Source organism: Vanacampus margaritifer, chromosome 15 (assembly GCF_051991255.1).
Source record: "Vanacampus margaritifer isolate UIUO_Vmar chromosome 15, RoL_Vmar_1.0, whole genome shotgun sequence".
Lineage (NCBI taxonomy): Eukaryota > Metazoa > Chordata > Actinopteri > Syngnathiformes > Syngnathidae > Vanacampus > Vanacampus margaritifer.
The window spans coordinates 7,217,299-7,235,364 of NC_135446.1; the positions used below are offsets into that span (position 1 = coordinate 7,217,299).

General features: G+C 40.6%; 1 protein-coding gene across 1 annotated transcript in view; it reads right to left on the minus strand.

The window, feature by feature from the left end:
- Nucleotides 1–6,570: 6,570 nt before the first annotated feature.
- cacna2d1a (calcium channel, voltage-dependent, alpha 2/delta subunit 1a) overlaps nucleotides 6,571–18,066 on the minus strand; it is a 62,345-nt gene continuing 50,849 nt past the window's right edge. Inside the window, exons 32-39 of the mRNA XM_077544265.1 lie at nucleotides 14,833–14,985; nucleotides 13,106–13,158; nucleotides 12,260–12,315; nucleotides 12,035–12,161; nucleotides 10,816–10,928; nucleotides 10,655–10,737; nucleotides 9,521–9,609; nucleotides 6,571–8,338 (exon numbers count right to left, since the gene is read on the minus strand). Coding sequence (XP_077400391.1) covers nucleotides 8,302–8,338; nucleotides 9,521–9,609; nucleotides 10,655–10,737; nucleotides 10,816–10,928; nucleotides 12,035–12,161; nucleotides 12,260–12,315; nucleotides 13,106–13,158; nucleotides 14,833–14,985 — 711 coding nt within the window. The 3' untranslated portion in view covers nucleotides 6,571–8,301. The remainder of the gene's footprint in view (nucleotides 8,339–9,520; nucleotides 9,610–10,654; nucleotides 10,738–10,815; nucleotides 10,929–12,034; nucleotides 12,162–12,259; nucleotides 12,316–13,105; nucleotides 13,159–14,832; nucleotides 14,986–18,066) is intronic.

Genomic DNA, 18,066 nt, shown 5'->3' on the forward strand with positions numbered 1-18,066 from the left:
CACCATTAACGGCACTGAAGCAGGATTTTACCCGTCTAATTATTTTACACCCCAGCTGGCCGGCAAACTCGCCCCGTTGCTCGGCACTCTCGCACATGAAGAAGGCTAATCACCGGTGTGATCTCCCCCTTTTCACCTCTGACCCACCCAACACTACAATAACAACCTCCACCCCTGCTGCCTCCCAGCCCCTCAATGCTTTCCCCCCAATTAGGAGGGTGCCTTTCCCATTGCAGATGACAGACGAGGGGTCAGGGGGGCTGTCAGACCGCCTTGCTTAGCTTCTCCTGCTGCCCATGGAAGGAATGAAACAGGAGGACATCCCGACCTTGGGGAGCCATCTTAGAGGAGATGGAAGTCTTACTGACGGAGACAAACGACTGTCTGGGTGGAGCTGCGGGACGGGGGGGCACCTAACGTGGAGACGTCAGGGTGCGGCGGCAGATGGGGAAGAAATTGGACGGGGGGGTGGAAGCTAATGGAAGCTCCGGATTAAGAGCGCAGGTAGAGAGATCAAGTGCAGGTTCGAACGGACGGAGGACAACTGCAACGATAAGGCCTCACGCCATTTTCCTCCAGCGCAATAAAGGCCGAGGCACACGCCAATGAATCAAGGCGTCGGGGGCTTTCCTCTCTCTGTTGTGTGTTATGTCCACCACTAATGGCCAGCAGATGTGGACGAATTTCACAAGTGCGGCTTTGGAAAACATTCCCGCACATAAATCCAATTAGGTCGCATGAGCGAGCTGGTGAGATGAGAGTGCGACCAATGACCGCCCAAACAGCTGACTTAAATAATACCATTTTTCACAGGTAGAAGATTAGCGGCACTCCCCATGTTTTAATCTGCTAATTTATTTGGGTTTGTCTGACGGCAATTTGATGATAATCTTTGACGGACTGCAGGTTCTTTTTTCAGGAGAAGAAGATCTAAGCAAAGTGTTTCATCCTAGATGGAACAGCAGAATACCTGTAACGGGATGCATTCTGAAGAACTGGGCATAAATCCTGCCGAAGACTTGAGCTTGAAGCAACAAACCTTACTGTACATGTTATAGCACGTCCTCTGGGAGGCGTTAGTCGCTCATCCAAAGTCAGTCATGAAGTTCCCGATAGTGTAAATCCATGTTTGGACAAGAGAAGAGTATGAGAGCCAGGTGATCTCTGCCCTCGGTCTGGGATTTCAATAAAGCTTGTTGGGGTGAGATAAAACGCCGCCGAGCCATGCGGCCGTCAGGAATGCAAAAAATAAGAAGTGATGCATGCAACATGTCGGCCAAAGTTGGTCGAGAGCGAGCAAAGTTTAAGAAGCCATCGGCTGGGACAGGCCTGGTTGGGGGTGGTGGTGGGGAGGGGGGGTCTAGAATTCTACAGTGGATGCCAAGACCTCCTCTTCGGGGTTCTGCTTTTACTTTACAGCCCTGCGAGCAACTTGAGGAGTGAAGATTGGAGTTGAGGGACGACTTTGTATGTTTCGCAACATTTGGATGAACATGAAATGAAAATCAAAATGACCTGCATGGGACAAAAGTGCACAAAAAAACGGGCCCTGAAACTCCCGCCGGACTCTGTAAGCTACCTGGCAGTTCAGGTGATATTCTTGATGGGTAAGGAGGACATTTTCATAGCCAGTCCGTTAATTTTGTTCAGTTCGGTTTGCTGGCTATTTTTTTGGGAGGTTCCATTTCGAGACGTGTGAAGGGAATGAAAAGAAATCCATCCAGACCAGTTTTGAGTACCTATAGCCCTATAGACTCACCTACACCCGGCCTTGCCCCTGGAAACACAAGCCAGATAAGAATCGAATCTTCCTTGCCCGCTTCAAAAGCCGATGCCAAAGTTCACTTCCTGAACAAAACTGATACATGAGCAGACATTACTTTATCTCACAATGATTCCAGAGATGTCAGGCAACACGAGGGCCAGAGTAAACTGGCCCTGACCCTCTGGCTTGCCAGACTCAATCAAGCGCAGGGGACTTTTCTCAAGGCAGCGACAAGTCGGGAATACTCTGAGAACAAAATAAGACAAATGGACTTTGAAGGAAGTTTGGCAGAGCGTCCTGCAAAAAAAGTTGCCCTGAGGATTGTTGATGTGAAATCCAGCGCTTAAGCAAACACGCTGCTGGCCAGCTCATAAAAAAAAAGATGGATGATTCCATTTTTGTTGTCCATATTTGTGCTGGCATTCGTGAGATAAAACCGGTCACGGGGGCGCTGGCCCGGTCTCCAGCCTGAACTGACCCGAGTCAGCGCTCAACCACCGCCTACTGTACATGCAACAGGCGCGATTAGCGTAGCAGCTGCTTGTCTGGCAGCTTGTTCGCTGCTAACTAGCTCCACGTGTGCGCACACACACACACCCACACACACTCCAATCCCCAGGCTTTAGTGTCACAGCAGGAGTGCGGCGGTCTTGCGTGCTTTTATGGACCAGGGTGGGGCACAGGGAGGTGAACTTCTACATTGGGGGTAGACGAGGGAGTCCCACCAGGTGCTAATAGATTTCCTGCAGCTTTGAAACGCAACGGAGTCGGGTTTCATCTGCAGGCAAATTATGCCGGACCAACGTTTGACCTCGCCGTTGACAGCCACACCCACACCCGAGCAGTTAGTGAAATGGATTCCAGTGAAAAGACCGCGGTAATAATGTCTCTACTGTCTGCCCGGCTGGCGAGCTTTCGGGTGATTCACGCTCTTGTTTTGTCAATCCAAAAGCGCCGAGATGTTACGTGAAGGCACTTGGCGAGCGCATCAACCATGCTGAGAATCAGTGATCTGAGCGGCCCGCTGGCGAGATGATTGGCTTCCAAGTGAGTCATTTCATCTCTGGCTATTTACGGACATTTAAGACATAAAAGAAAAGTGTGTGTGTGGTGTGTTTAATAGCACTCCTTTGTTGCAGCTGTGCACCCAGACACAGGTGTCGTGTCAAGGGATGCTTAGGCAAGTCAACCACTTTGTTGTTGTAGCACATCTGCAACTTTGAAACACTATCAAAAGACTACATAAGCATTGACGGTAAACCTTTTTTTTTTTTTTTTGATGATCAAGGCTAACGAGACTCAAGAGGATAAACATTAGGCTTGTTGTTGGACAGTCAAAACAAATGATATTTTCTAATGGTTTCTTTTTTTGCTATCGTAGAATAATTTCAAATCCTTGCAGTCTTGAATGCAGCATTTCAAATCGCGTACAAATGTTCACTTTTTGGAACCATTCTCTTTTTGTGCAGCGCTAACATGCTTCAACATGATTTCGAATAACTTGTCATACTGATTTGGATTATGACCTACATTAACCTATATAAAGAGATAATCATACTACTACTCATTGTAAACATTTGTTGGCGTAGGGTAAAAAGTTGAGCAATTTAGCGTCAGCCTCCGTCCAACATACCTGCTTCCTAACAGGGTTTAATTTGCGAATTTCCTAGGAGTTTAAGTCAATTAATAATCATTCCTACTTTATCAATCAAAGTAAGAGTCGTGTACTTGGCTCCGTTTTATGTCGGCTCATGAATTAATGGGCTGATTTTAGTATGGTGCCCCCTGTTGGTTTGGAGTGTCAAACCTGAAAGTCAAGGCATGTTCTCTGTGGAAAAGAACAGCAAAACCATCAATGATTACAATCAACCTGCAGCCGCTGAGTCAGTAAAGAAATATTTCAAAGCAGTTGAGAAGTTCTCGGGGCTACCTGGAATGCCAAACTTTTACTTTTACCCCACTCCCGCCCTATTTGTGGTAACCCGATACCCCGAGACCAAAAGAAAAAGATAAGGACGAAAGACATCCTCGGGTCGCAGACCTTTTTGAGTGAGCCTTTCGCAGCAATAAAAACATATTCTAAACAATCTCTGCTTGGTGTAAAGAAATCAAGGGGACAACCCCCTCAGGGCGCGAGACTATCACGAGATATTTATTACCCCACTTGTGATTGGCTTTTGAGGGCGTGCCAAGGAAATGCCTGCAGCGAGGTGTTCTCACTAAGCTCATTACGCACTAGCACCACTTGGAACAATAGCATGGAGGATTTTTTGTTTTAAAGAAAAAAAACAAGATTAAAGCGCCTATACTGCCAAGACAAGTAATCAAATGAATCTTTTTGTTCATTTTGAGGCTGCGAACTCAATTTCAGACATCTGAGAAATAATCAATAATTTTTTAATCTGAATCACAATTCAAATGCAATTAGTTTGTCTTTAGGTCACGTTGAAAGAGTTCAAACATAATCCAAATTTTCGAGCAATGAAAATGGCGTGAATTCCAGGATCAAAACATAATCAATTTGTCAGTCTTTACAAACTGATCTAAATCCAAATTGTAAATTAAGATTTTGGTTAAGAGCTACACAAACCTGTTTGGAACTTTAAAAAAAAAAAATGGATGCTAGTCCAGACTCTGAACTCAGATCTAAATCAAACGAATCAAATACTCTTTTGGTTGTAACAAAGAAACATCAAATTTAATCAAATTGATCCAGATTAAAAAACGACATTGCACATTATCAATTTGTTGCAACACAACAAATTCCATTCCAGTAATATCACAACCAAACCAAAAACAAAAAGACAAACACCAGATTAAAATTAGGTGGTCCATCAATCTTTGGTTCAAAATTAAAATGCACGCGGCATTTAATCTTATTCTTAGTTACATTCATGTTACAAAAAGGATCTGAATCTAAAACAAGATCAGAATTAACTCTCGATTCATACCAAAACCAAATGCCAAACTTCAACCAAATCTCTCCAAGCGCACAAAAAAATATGATTGTCATCTAGATTCTGTTTACACCTCCAAACTCCAAAAATGATCTAGATTGTGATTCCAAATTCAGCTCCTGATACTGTACAAGGTATTCAAGTTCCCATTTAGTCTCGTCTTTTTCTGTTGTGCGTGTCAAAATGTGTTTAGGCCCGACATGATTTTCATCTGATGGAACGATTACGCAGCATGCAAAAATAAACATTGCGCTCATAATGAGAGCACAGCTAATGCAATCACTTACATAATAAACCTTCCATATTTACTGAGGGAGACGTTCCCTACGGGTCGCCGGGCCAGATATCAATCAGAGGCGCACTTGGGATAACAATCCCAAGCACAACAACGGCGACCTCTCGGCGTAAACCGAGCGAGGAGTCTCGCTGCCAGACTCGAAATCCAGAGCCGCAAATCTCAGCCCGCCCCGGGCAGGAAATCCAGCATGTGCTGTTGACATCGCAACTCATCCGCGGAAGACGAGAAATAACATTTTTGGAAGAGCCAGAAACGAAGTCCAAGAGAAGCGTGGAAGGGGGGAACATGTGGCCAGTAAATCTTTCAATCTTCATTATTTTGCTCAACCGACGGCTTTGGATTTGGTACAGTCCGCATGACATTCCAAAAACAAATAAAACCTCAAGAGGAAAAGCTTTCTAGTTGTCGTTTGAAAGAACTTTCGGATTCAGCAGATCGGACAGAGTGTGGAGGATGATTCCAGACCTTAGGCTAGGAATGCAAATGAGTGGTCACCTTTTGATTTGCGGTCGGTTTTGTGTGGGGGATACATAGAAGGCCAAGATTTGTGAATTGGAAAGGACGTGGAGTGCAATGAGGAACGTAAAGCTGAGAAATGTAGCAAGTGTGCAAGGTCAAGTAATAAATAGGATCTTGGAGTTCATTCTGGCCAATGCGAGAACAGGAGTAATGTGGGGCCTCCAAATGGGTCTTCTTAGGTGTTACTGTTGTATTTTGGATGATAAGACTGACTGAGGCAAGTGTAAAGAGACCGCTGCAGTAATCTAACTAGGAGAAGATAAATGCCGGTTTTCAAAGCAGTTTTCCATGATGTCAGCCATGTCACAGCATTATGACCTTGATCTTTCGAGACCCTCACAATATTGAGTATAACCTACCAAAAGAAAGAGTAGGACTCTCTTCTTTCACCAGAAAACAAGCAAAACTGTTCTGTAAGACTGTTCTTTGTTGTTGTTTTTCAAAACAAGCAAAACTGTTCTGTAAGACTGTTCTTTGTTGTTGTTTTTCGGCGTATCAACCAAGCAACAGCTTCATTTTAATGTATTTTGCCGACTGTCTACTAAATCTTTCGCTGAACTATGTTTATATTTTATTTGTATAATATGATGTGATTTCACAATGATCGGTCTCCAAGTAGTCGTTCACCAGCTGCTACCAAGACGAAAAAATGGCTACTATTTCATTATAAGACGTGGTAATTGGCCACTTTTAAAATGTCCCCGGTGATTGTATTTTTTTCTCCTTGCTGCGTGTCGCTCCATTTTTAACGCGCGCCATAAAAGCGTAAACTGACACTTTGTTTTTTTTATTTTTTTTCGGGGAGCCGCAGCTGCAGTCGCGTGCAAAGCGGGCGTCGCTACCGATTAAAATCCATCGCAGCTTGACGGACGAGCCAGAGGAGACATCGGCGTTAATTTATGGAGACTTTTGTGAGCGAAATCCAACATGGCGTCATTGTTGACGTTGGCCAAGCGTCAAGGGGGTAGTCATGTGATCTGTTGGGGGGGGGGGGAAGAACTTCATAAAGGCAGCAGATTGTTGTCATCAAATTTTATTCTGAATATTTGCACATGGATGAACACACGTTTTGATCACAACTTTGGTTTTGTACAAACTTTTTTTTTTTTAAGTTCCACTTAAATATAACATTTTAAAGCACAATCAAGGGAGACTAAGACTATCTCCACATGATTAACGTTTAAAAAAAAAAGTAATTTGTTTGCAACAGTTTTCGGTCACGGAAATTTGACTTTTATTTTGGATTATGTTGACTACAACAAAATGTTTTTAAGTGGACAACCACTATCTCGGTGAAATGATTTTTTTTTTTTATAGCCGTGTACATGTGGACATAGTCTTAATAAGCAGGCTTTGGTGGGCCCGGTGCTAAAACACAACACACACACACACACACACAGGTAACACAAACACTCGCCAACCCGTAAGATTTTTACGGAATCGGAAAAACTTCATATCACGTTTAATTATTCCCAAGGGGACAGCATCGGATTTTAGCACTTTAACTTTAAAAACCTGTTGTTTTTTTCCTTCGAACTTTTGGTACCACATGGCTGCAGTCAGTGGTAAAAATCGGTGTATGATTTGTAATGCAAAAGTCGGTAGATGCTGTCTCCTCAAGGGAAAACGAAGGCAGTAACAGCTGATCATCGTGCGATACTTGACGTCAACTTGCATAAATTCGGAAAACGAGAGAATTCGGTTATGGCACTTGATTTTTGTCTCTCCTTGTTAGTAACTGACAACGACGTGGTTAGTTCCGGTACGAGCACGATGTCATGGCTGATTTATAAAGTGCAACACTTGCTAGCGTGACGGCAGCGGTTCTCTACATGGAAGCAGAAGAAATAGCGATAAAACCACCAAGTGTGAAAGTGGAAGCGTCAAAACACACTTTGAGGCTTTATCTCTCAAATCGTCGGTTTGAGGGCGCCATTGGATAATAAAACCACTGAGTGTGCATGTAACGCAGTCCAAAACTTTACAAAATATGACCTTGAGCTCACAGCTAGCGCAATGAATAAAACGCGCCATTTGCATACCATTCGTTGTTAGTTCTGCAAAGATGTAAGTAAGCAAAGAAAGGACAGGAAAAAGGATTTCAGTATCTGTACACACAAAGTGCAGATAGTAGTCTCAAACCTCCAATAAATAGTCCAATAAACAGGCTAGCATTGGAATCACACACATGGCACTAGAGAGTTTTGGTGCAGGTGCGTCCTGATTGGTTGACGCGCACGCATGGCAGTTTTTGATCCAAGAAGTCCAGACGGAAGGAGGCCGAGGATTCGGTTTAGATGAAGAGCACAAAGTAAACAATTCCCAGAGACACTGGCAGGAGAGGGAAATAATCCAGACAAAAAAATTGTTATCTGCACCCCGGCGGAGGCGGACCGGGGGGGGGCAAAAGTCTGAGGCCAAGCTGTTTTCCTTGCCTTAAACCAACAAGCAGACCTCGGGATTAAAAGCAAACTGTTTGCTAGCTTCTGGCAGTGTTGAATTAAACAGCTCAAGCTCCTCAACTAAATCCAATAAGGCAGCCCCACTTCGGAAAACAACGGCGCCATCAATCCAAGTCCTCTTCTGGTGGGTTCTTCGGTCAGAAATGTTGAAGCTGATCTCGTTGGTCATTCCGGAGGCATGCTGGTCGAGAGACGGTGGTGGGGCAAGGACAGGTCATGACAGGACGTCGTGATGCCTGGAGTCGCTCAAAACCCAAAGAAGCACCAACTGAAGGGCCAAGGTGAGCCACAGTGAAGGACTCAAGCCGGACGCCATGCCACAGTCAGCGTCCTCCTCCTGGAGTTCCGACAAGGAGGACAACATCAGCACGGTTAGCGCCGTTGGGCCAGTCAGCTGAATTTGTTTGGACGTCGCTTCGTCAAATCTCTCGACGATAAAGACTGGACTTCGCTATGATTTTTGACGATTCTGATGCACTTTTAGCTCAGTCAATGTCAAATGTTCGCTTTTAAGGTAAAGCTCTTACAAAAATGCTAATTCATGGGGCATGTAACAAATACATGTAACGGGAATGTAAACAATCACAGTGCTAGCAAATACTAGCATGCACAACAACAGTTCTGACTAATCTTGACGACTTAATCACAAAAGCCACCAATGTTTTGCGTCCATGCTAAACTTTATGGAACATGTAACAGATAAAAGTGTTAACTAAAAACTGCTGACCTAATTACCATTTAAAATGGCAAAAAAATATCGTACAAATTTAATGGCAGGTGCTAACAACATTAGCCATGGACATTTTTAAGGAAGAAAAATATTCTAGTTAATAACAAATTTAAATTGCATTTCCTCTTTAATACATTGCGCAAACATGTGCTTTGTGAGCTATCAAAATATGTAGCTATAAAATGCTAACTTTGGAAAAAGCTAACACCAGTGTGGCAAACCCTATGTAAAAAAATAAATGGTAGCATTAACAATTAGCCACCAACATTTCTAAGGACGTAAACAGTTCAAGTAACTTTGTTAAAAAAAAAAAATGCTGTACATAAATAATACTTAGAAAAGGTTATAATTGAATACACGCTTATATGCATGTGAGCTAGTGCAGTTACTACAATGTTTTTAATAAAGTAGTCAAGTTTGTAAAGCAGCTTTTCATATAATTTCCTACTAAATTCCAATCAAATCACAATTCTTTTGAACGCAGATGCAGCATTTTTTTTCATTGGGAAGATCCCAGACACAATTGCACTGGAAGTTGTTCCAATGCTCCAAAGTGCTGTATCGGAGGATTACGATACACAGGAAAACATGCTGGTAGTTCAAAGCTGGGCAAGAAGATGGGGAAAACATCAGTGGGGAAGGCAGGGGAAGTAAAAACAGATGCTGGCAGAAGGAGCGAGAAGGTGACAGGTGCGGAGCCACACAACACATAAAACAAAAAAAAGTGGAAAAAGCGGAAAAGATATACGATTAGAGGTGGAACATGACAGCGAGAAAAGACGGACTGACCCGGCAAAGCACATGAACAGTGGCGGCAGTAACACGAGCAGCGAGGATGCCGACGGGGAGCCAGCGCTACGCCGGCACAGGGCCTCGTCCTAAGCAGCAGGCCAATCACACAGCGGAAGACAAGAGAATACATCATGCAGCAAAGCTCTCCCAAGAAAAGGAGATTTAGTGGAAGCAATGCAGGTTAATAATGATAAAGTACGACATTCAATCGTACATGTTTAAGCTGAGTTTTGTCCAATGCAGCGACCGCAAAAAACACAAGCAAGAAGAAAAAAAAACTTCTTGGCAAATGTGGAGGTGTTAGTATTGGAGACCTCAAAATTGTATATGTCAGAAATCGTGTTCACTGAGGAGCTAACAACGTTAGCGACCAATGTTTTGCGGCTTAGCTACATGGAAGTGTCACAATTAATCCCAGCTAACTAAAAATGCTAACATGTAAAATGCTCAAACGTGTGTGATAAACTGAACCGTCAGTGCCAACAAGGGTGGCAAACAACATTATGAGAAAAAAATCAAATTAAAACATGCTAAATTGAAACCACTGTAACTCATTTGTGGGGATGCGCGTACCAGATAAGCAAACCAACAACTAGCTAGCAAGATGCTGAAGCTAAAAAGAGTTCAGATTAATGAAATGTTTGTAAGAATCTACGTTAAGCTACATGTGAGCAAATAAATAAATACATAAAAAAAATTATAATAAAAATGCCAAAGTGTAAAATAATAACACTAGAATGGTCAACACTACTGTATGTGAAACAGCCAAACGTTAACATTAGGAGCCACTGACAAATGATAATTTGACACGAGCACAAGTATTTCACAGTCGTAATATTAGCATATGTGGCAAACATTGTATGACGAATTCAATAATGTCGCATTTGTAAGGCTAACTGTACCTTATTAATATAGCCAAAATAAATGCTAACTAAAATAAATCAATGGCATTTTATTTGTGGTCAAAAGGAGCTAAAGGGGTAATACTGAAGATAAGAAAGCGTGTTAGCTAACAAACAATAATGTTGCAAACAAAGCTGCAAGGCGTTCCTGAGACAATTTAAGCACAAAACTCCACACAAGGCAAGCTGTTTGTCTGGAAACAAGCATCCCGATTGCGATAAGACTTACAAACTCGTTATTATCAAAGCACACCGCAGGTCCTTTCCTGTAGCGAGGATTCTGAGCTATCTCGCAGGGATCAGGGCCGTTAGCTAAATGAACCAAGTCAGGAATATCAACCAAAGTCTGGCATTTACACACTTAATAAAAGTAGGTGTAGTGAAGGATACACTGCTGTTCATCCTGTACAAGCGGCTTGGTGTCACAGGACGGGCAGCTGTGTTTGGCGTCAGCAATGATAAAAACCAAGTTGGTGTTGGGAAGCTTCTCAGCGTGGTACAGTCTGAAAATGAACGCCACACAAGAAGAAGCATCAGGAAATACCGTGAGAGCAACCATTCAAAATTGGATGCAAATAAAGTTGCATGCAACAAGAAAGTCACAAGAAAAGTTGTGATTAAAAAAGAAAATAAGAATGTAAATTTATCTGTTGAGTCGGCAGTAATGCACCAAATGTATTTGCCAACCACCAAAAGAAAGTAGAAGAATAAATGGAAGAAGAATAAGGAGTAATGGCGGGTAATGTGTGACGTATGATAGTTCAATAGTTTAGCATGTAGCATGCTACACAACAAGGATTTCATATTCACAGCACCAAAAGGTGCAATAACCGACCAGAGTTAGACCTTAGGCCACAAGGTAATGTGGGATTCTTGTTAAGATAAGACATTTTAAACTAAAAAGCAAAATTTATTTTCTTTTTCTTTGATTTTGGGTGCCAGAAAACGAAAAGGCAATTTACTGTATAAAAATACGGTAGAAACGGTTGAAAATGTATACAAATATATTTGGAGTTATCTTAGAAGAAAAAAAAAATACCAAAAAACAAAAAAAAAAACAGGAATAGTTATATTTTTCCATAAAAAAAGAAGAAGTAATATCAGGACATTTTAGATGTTAAAGAGGATGCAAGTCTTATGGTCAAAAAGAAAACAGGAAGTAACATTGTTTTTAACAGGAGGTCTCATGAAGGCAAACTAAAATCTGAAGTAACGAATCATACAGTAACGAGAAAAACCTGGATCCTTTTTATTTTAATGTCGTTCCATCCCAAAGGAACAAAAACTCAACCCCACCAAAAAATTCCTATGTCGGGTGCACAAATGATTTTCTCTGCTTTTTTTATAGTGCTCGTTAAGCGGGAACGTGTGCGGCTAATGCACAGGAACGCCGCACCGCATGCAGCGCGGGCACTCCATTAGGCGGCACGAGGGGGCCTTAAAACGGCACACGCAAAGGGGACGGGTGGGCGGGGGTCGACATGCCGGGATGGTGGTCCGCACACAAGTAACTTGACTTCACCTTCATGGCATGTGATTTTTTTTCCTTTTCATTTTTTACAAGCGCAAGCGTCATCGGGGACTTCGCTAAAGGTAGAATTTTTCTTACCTGGAGCACGTTTCGCAGTCCACCGTTCCTTTGAAGGAGAGGTTGCTCGTCTCAAAGTAGTACTGCGTTTGCTCCGTGATGCACACCTCTTGATGCACATTGTCGGACACGTCCTCTTCCATGTCGGCTGTAGCCCAAGTTTTTGAGTCCACGTGTTAGTTTCGATTGACACCGTCGGAGAGGCATGACATGAATTTAAGGCGGACTGGGAAGAGATTCATTCACCTGCATTCAGGAAACTTGGGAATGTGATGCTGACCAGCAACTGTTGCAGCATCGACCTGAGAGCAGATAAAGTTGCATTATTTCCATCAAAAAAACTTGCCGCAAGAAAGTTTGAATTTTGGGGGACAAACGTTTGAATGTTGTTGACGATAAAATAAGCAATTAGAAACTAATAAAGTAGGTCTACAAGAAATATTTAGTAAAACAAACATTTTTATGCTAAAAGAATCTTCAGCAAAAATATTCATTTGACAACAAAAACAAAGAACCTTATGATGAAAAAAGTTAAGTTGATTTATTGCTACAAAAATACAGCTAGAAGAAAATGAATTACTATCACAAAAACTTTGTAAAAAAACTAAAAAAAATTACCCACAATAATGCTGTAGTATTAAGATGAAGTAAGTAAGTAATTAAACTACACAAATTAAAAACTAAAAAATAGCTAACAACAATGACATATTCTTACAAAAAAATGTTTTTGTACAGTTGTGTAATTTTGCAAAGAAAAAGGTGCAATCTTACAATCATTTTCTAATACTCAAAAACATGATTTTTTTAATGAGAGAAATATCAGAATATTCTGAGAACATTTCTCAATTTTTTTTTAAACCCAGTTTGATTTTTTTTTCCAAGTTGTATAACATTTTGAGATACATGAAATACAAACATCATTGAAAGCAAACATACACTGTGCACTTACTGCTCCGTGTAAAACAAGCTGTTAACTCCATCAAGAAAAGGAGACCACAGCCTGTTTTCTATTAGGATTCAAGTATGTATAATTTCCCCAAGAATGTCACATGTTCTTCAAACTACAGGCGCGGGCCACATAAAAGGACTCACCAGGCTGCAGCGGTGGCCCACCAGCCAACGTTCAAAATGTCAGCGATGGAGGGCTGGGAGGAGCAAACGCAGTCAAAGTTCATCCATTGAAGAAAGAAGATAACAAAAAGCAACAACATGAGGTTTGAATCACAGGCCTGTTGACCATGTTGTTTGGATTACAGCTAGCATGCGAGTACCTCGTTGTGGCCAATCAGTCACGTAGCTTTCAGACATGTTGAGTCACACGCCTAGTCAACGTGTTGACTTTGATCACGCGGACGACACGCCAACGCTCCGGCTCGTTTTATTAGAGCATAACTGCACTGACCACTTCATTCTTTGACTTTTAGTGTCATACAAGCACTTCGTATTTGTTCTAGTTTGTATTTAAATGTGACACAAAAAAAGACATTTTATCACGGAAAATACGAACAAAATTGTGCTAGCATGGGTCTGTTCTCATGTTTGGAATGGCAATTAATACTAGTGCAAATCTGTCATGTTATGAGCATAAACATTTTTACGTTAAGAGATGTCATGTTACGGAAAAAAAAAAAAAAAACAAGCAATATCTGAGTGAAAAAGTTAGAATTTCATGAAGAACATGTCATTTAATAAAACAATGTGATATTTTTACATGAATGTTGTAACTTGAGGAAAATAAATAAAAATGAATAATATAAATAAAAAAAAACTTAAAAAGCGTTTCGTCAAGTAATATTTTTACATAAAAAATAGTTTTACATTAAAGCTGTAATTTTACTTAAAAATATCCTAATGTTGATGAAAATAATTTTACTTCAGATTATTGTATTTCAGAAAAAAATGCCAAGTTACAAAAAACATTGATGTAAAGAAATAAAATTTCACCCCAAAAGTTGTCATCTGAATAAAAAACTAACTACTTTGTCATTATTGGTGGGGAAAAAAACAACTACATCATATTTTTACATTGAAGTTGTAATTTGATGGTTAAAAAAAAAAGTCAAAGTTTCAATTTTATGAACAAAGTAGTATTTTTAATAAAGTTGTGATTTTATGAAAAATGAATCATGTTACAAAAAGAAAAAAAAACATTGCTAAAAAGTTTTTTTTCCCAGAGAGAAAAAAAGAGACTTAAGTCCTGAAAAGTCCCCAAAAAATAGAGGAAAAAAGTCATGTTCCAAAAAAACTATATGCGTCATGAAACAAAGTTATCAGTAGAAGTCATGAAGGAAAGCGACCCCCTCGGAAATGAGATGGCGATATCCTTTAAAGCAATTACAATTATTCATGAAAACATTAGCAGAATGGGGCACGTTTGTATGATAGTCAAAGATGAATATTATTGCTGTGATGTCACATTCAGCCCAAGCTTCGCCCAATCAGTGTTTTCTTCGACACGAGGAGGAATTGGAAGATTTCCCAAGTTCAGCGTTTTGAAAAAATGTCAGTGATGAAAACCAGCGCTTGCCGCTTGGCGTGTCGGCTGAGCATGCGAGACCACCTAATCCTGTTAGCGTTATACGACAACTCCCACCCGGACGCTTTCGCCGGACCTCTGCTTCCCTTCTCATCTGCACTCTGCCGATTTATGGCTCCCTGGCGTTTTCGCATGTGTGCGTGCGAGCAAGCAGGTACGTCTGCTTTATCTGTTGAGATGACTGTATAGCATGTCGGGAAATCAGTGCATGTATCAAAACGTGTTAACATACGAGTGCGCGCTGTGTGTGTTCGTATGTGCGTGTGTGGCTTTTGTGACTCACCGCATTAACAGATCGCAGGCCCGCCGCCGCCTTGGTCTCCTTGACGGGATCGCACAGCGACTGGTAGTCGAAGGACTTCTTGGAGGTGAAAAGCGTGGAGTTGACCAGGTTGACCATCAGGATGGGGTCCACCATTCCGAAAAAGCGACCGATCTGAAACGAGGACCACGTCACATTAGCATTACAACATTTGGCAATTTTTATTTGTCGAACCTTTCCACAAGTGACTTTCCCCAGGCATCTGGTTAGCTGTTGCCTTGGCACGTGATTGGCAGCTGAACTTTAACCAAATTCAACATAATTAAATAAAATCACAGATGATTTTTAAAATTTATTTTTTTAGCCAAAACCTACTATTCTTTATAAACATATTTATTCTGTATGTTTGTATTTCCAGAAATGCAACCAAAAATGCATTTTATGGAGGGGAAAAAAAAGCTAACTAATAATAATAATAATAATACAGCTTTCCTGCCCTTTTATTTACTTTATTCTAATTTCTGATTGGTTGGGGGAAAGTAAAAAAAAAAAATCTGTTTCTGATTGGTTGGGACTGTGCAATTTATTGGGGGTGTTATTAAATGTAAATAAATACATTTAAAAACTCATTCTACAAAAAAAAGTCAGTTTTACAGTAAAAGTTATTTTGTAATTGTGTGGGGGAAAATAAAATAAGTTTAATAAAAATAAACCTTTTAAAATGAGAAAAACATATGTAAAAGCTGTGTAATTTTATACTAATAAACTTGTAATTTTATGTTTATAAATGTGTGATTTTACGAGGAAAATATTTGTTCTTCCTTTTCCAGAAGTGTCTTTCTTCTGGCATTTGATTGGCTAAAACTGTTTTGCTAGGGCTATAGTTCCACCTGTTGTCTTGGCATGCACGAAAAACTTTTTTTAAGAGTAAAGTTAATTATACAATGTTATGATAAAAGTTAGAGTACTATGAGAATGAAAAGTTAAACAGTATAATAATCAAAAGTTGCATTTTGGGGGGGGGGACAAAATAAAAGGGAAACATTTGCAAGATAAAATAATGCTCAATTTTATTTAGCTGCCCCTCTCCGGAAGTGATTTTCTTCTGGCGTCTGATTTACTACAAATGTCATGCTAGGTGCTATAGTGTCACCTGAAAAGCAAATGCCTGATGGACTTTGCTGTAATCCACTTAACGCGACCCCTAAATGTTGTCGTTGCCTAAACCGGTCTCAGGTCAAGCCCGCACGTGTGCGACACTTCCAATGAATGAACAGTCGCCACCCTGTTGGCCTGCAGACTCCCTGAAGACTCCCCGTGCAAAAAAAAAAAAGGAGAAAAAAGGAGCGGGTCGCGCATAAAGAGGCGGAGGAAAGTCCACTAGACGTTCCCCGCTGGATATATGACGGAGGGGCGCACACGAGACCTCAACTTTTAGTGCCGCTGCCAAACTTCAGAAGACGCTTGATTTATCCAGCGCACGCCCGGCGCTGATTAGCCAGCACATGAAAAAACATTTAGGCAAACCGCAGCAGGGGGCCCGGCTCACCTTTTAGCGTTTTAACAAAAGCCCACTGGAGCCGAGTGTGCGTTTGCATGTCAACAAATTAGGCAAATTGTGCTTCGGTGCTTTCGTTTGTTTATTTGCACATTTTTCTTTTTTTGAAGAGTTTATCTTCATTAGCATCTTGATGGCTCCGATGTCAGGCAGACTTGTTTTCATTAATCAGACATAAACAATGTTGATGCTTCTGACAACATGATGCAGATGAATCTTTGAGTAGCACTCGGAAATGTACCTCAGAAGAGAACATTTCTATTGTTAGCGATGAAATGCGCATGTAGCACTTCTTGCAGACTTATCAATACAAAGGCACACTGCATACATGGTGGCATTTTTGCCCTACAAACAGAAAGATGGCCGCCAGTGACATCACTTCCCTCGATGGCGAGTAAGCAGCATTGTTAGTTCATTCGTATATGAAGTCCGTGTACCCAAACCACATTTGACAAAGTCAATTTGAACTTACTGGTCCGTAAAAAAACACCATGCTTACTAACAATTGTATTTTTACTTGTTTTCTAATAACATCTAAAACTGACTTATGTTAGTAGGCTTACAATATTATGAGTGATCAAGGCTCATTTTGTTTTTAGTTTGAAAAAAATTGTTAAAGTCTTTCGTGTGTGTGTTTTTTTTTTTTTAGTTATTGTATTTAGATCAATGATTGAAAGTTGTTGATAACAGCATTTGGTGAAATGTCATGTAAAAGCATTTCTGATATTTGAGGCTGATTGAATTTGCCAATTGAAATTGTTATATAGTTCTCAAACAGCTATTTGACATTTTCTTCATTTTAGCTGCATCTTTTGAATGAATCTTGAGATTCAAATAAACATTTGAATTTTAATAGCCTTGGCCTGCTTCTTGCACAACTTTGCACCTTTTCTTTATGTTTGTGTATGCTAATTTCAGTGTTTCTAATACGTAGTCTGACAGTGATATATTTGGCGTACATTTGTGCTTTTACATGATAGAAACTATGGGTGTCAAAATGAGTGCGTTCATTTTGAGTTAATTTAAAGTTCTATTTACGCCATAATTTTTTTTATTCTAACTCTTTCACTGCCAGATGTTTTCAGAAACAGGTTGTCCCCAGTGCCAGCCAATTTAAGCATTTTGACTGATCTTTCAAGGTCCACAGAAAATGTTGTGTTTGGACGATGGAAACACACATACTACCAAATGAAAGATTGGACTCTCATCTTTCAGAAAAAAAAGTTTGTTTCTACCTTATTCCGTTCTTCAGTAATCAACAATAGAAAATGGTTACTTTCACCGAAATGCTCTGTTTTGAAACAAAAAGCGGAGAAAAAGAGCTTTTTGTGAAACGATGTTATTTCATGCACTCTAGTGAATTGTACACTTCTTTTTGTCCATGAATGATGCCACAAACACCTAAATAGTGCTTTACTTCTGTAAAACGCTATCACCAACAATGAAAAAGTGTTTTTGGTTGCAAAATACGTTTATTTCCAATCAATAGTGTAACAATTTGACAAAACAATTTCGCAAACTATTTACAAATGTGTGCAACTGTGGTACTACTTACAATTATGTGGATGTTTCAAATACAGTTTTTCTTTTTATAACGCTCCCCTGCGTGCAAGGAGACGCAGCAGGACTTGCACAACAGATTACTTTCACTTTCGATTGTGCGTTTCGCGTGCAGACGTTACACTTTCTTGACGGCC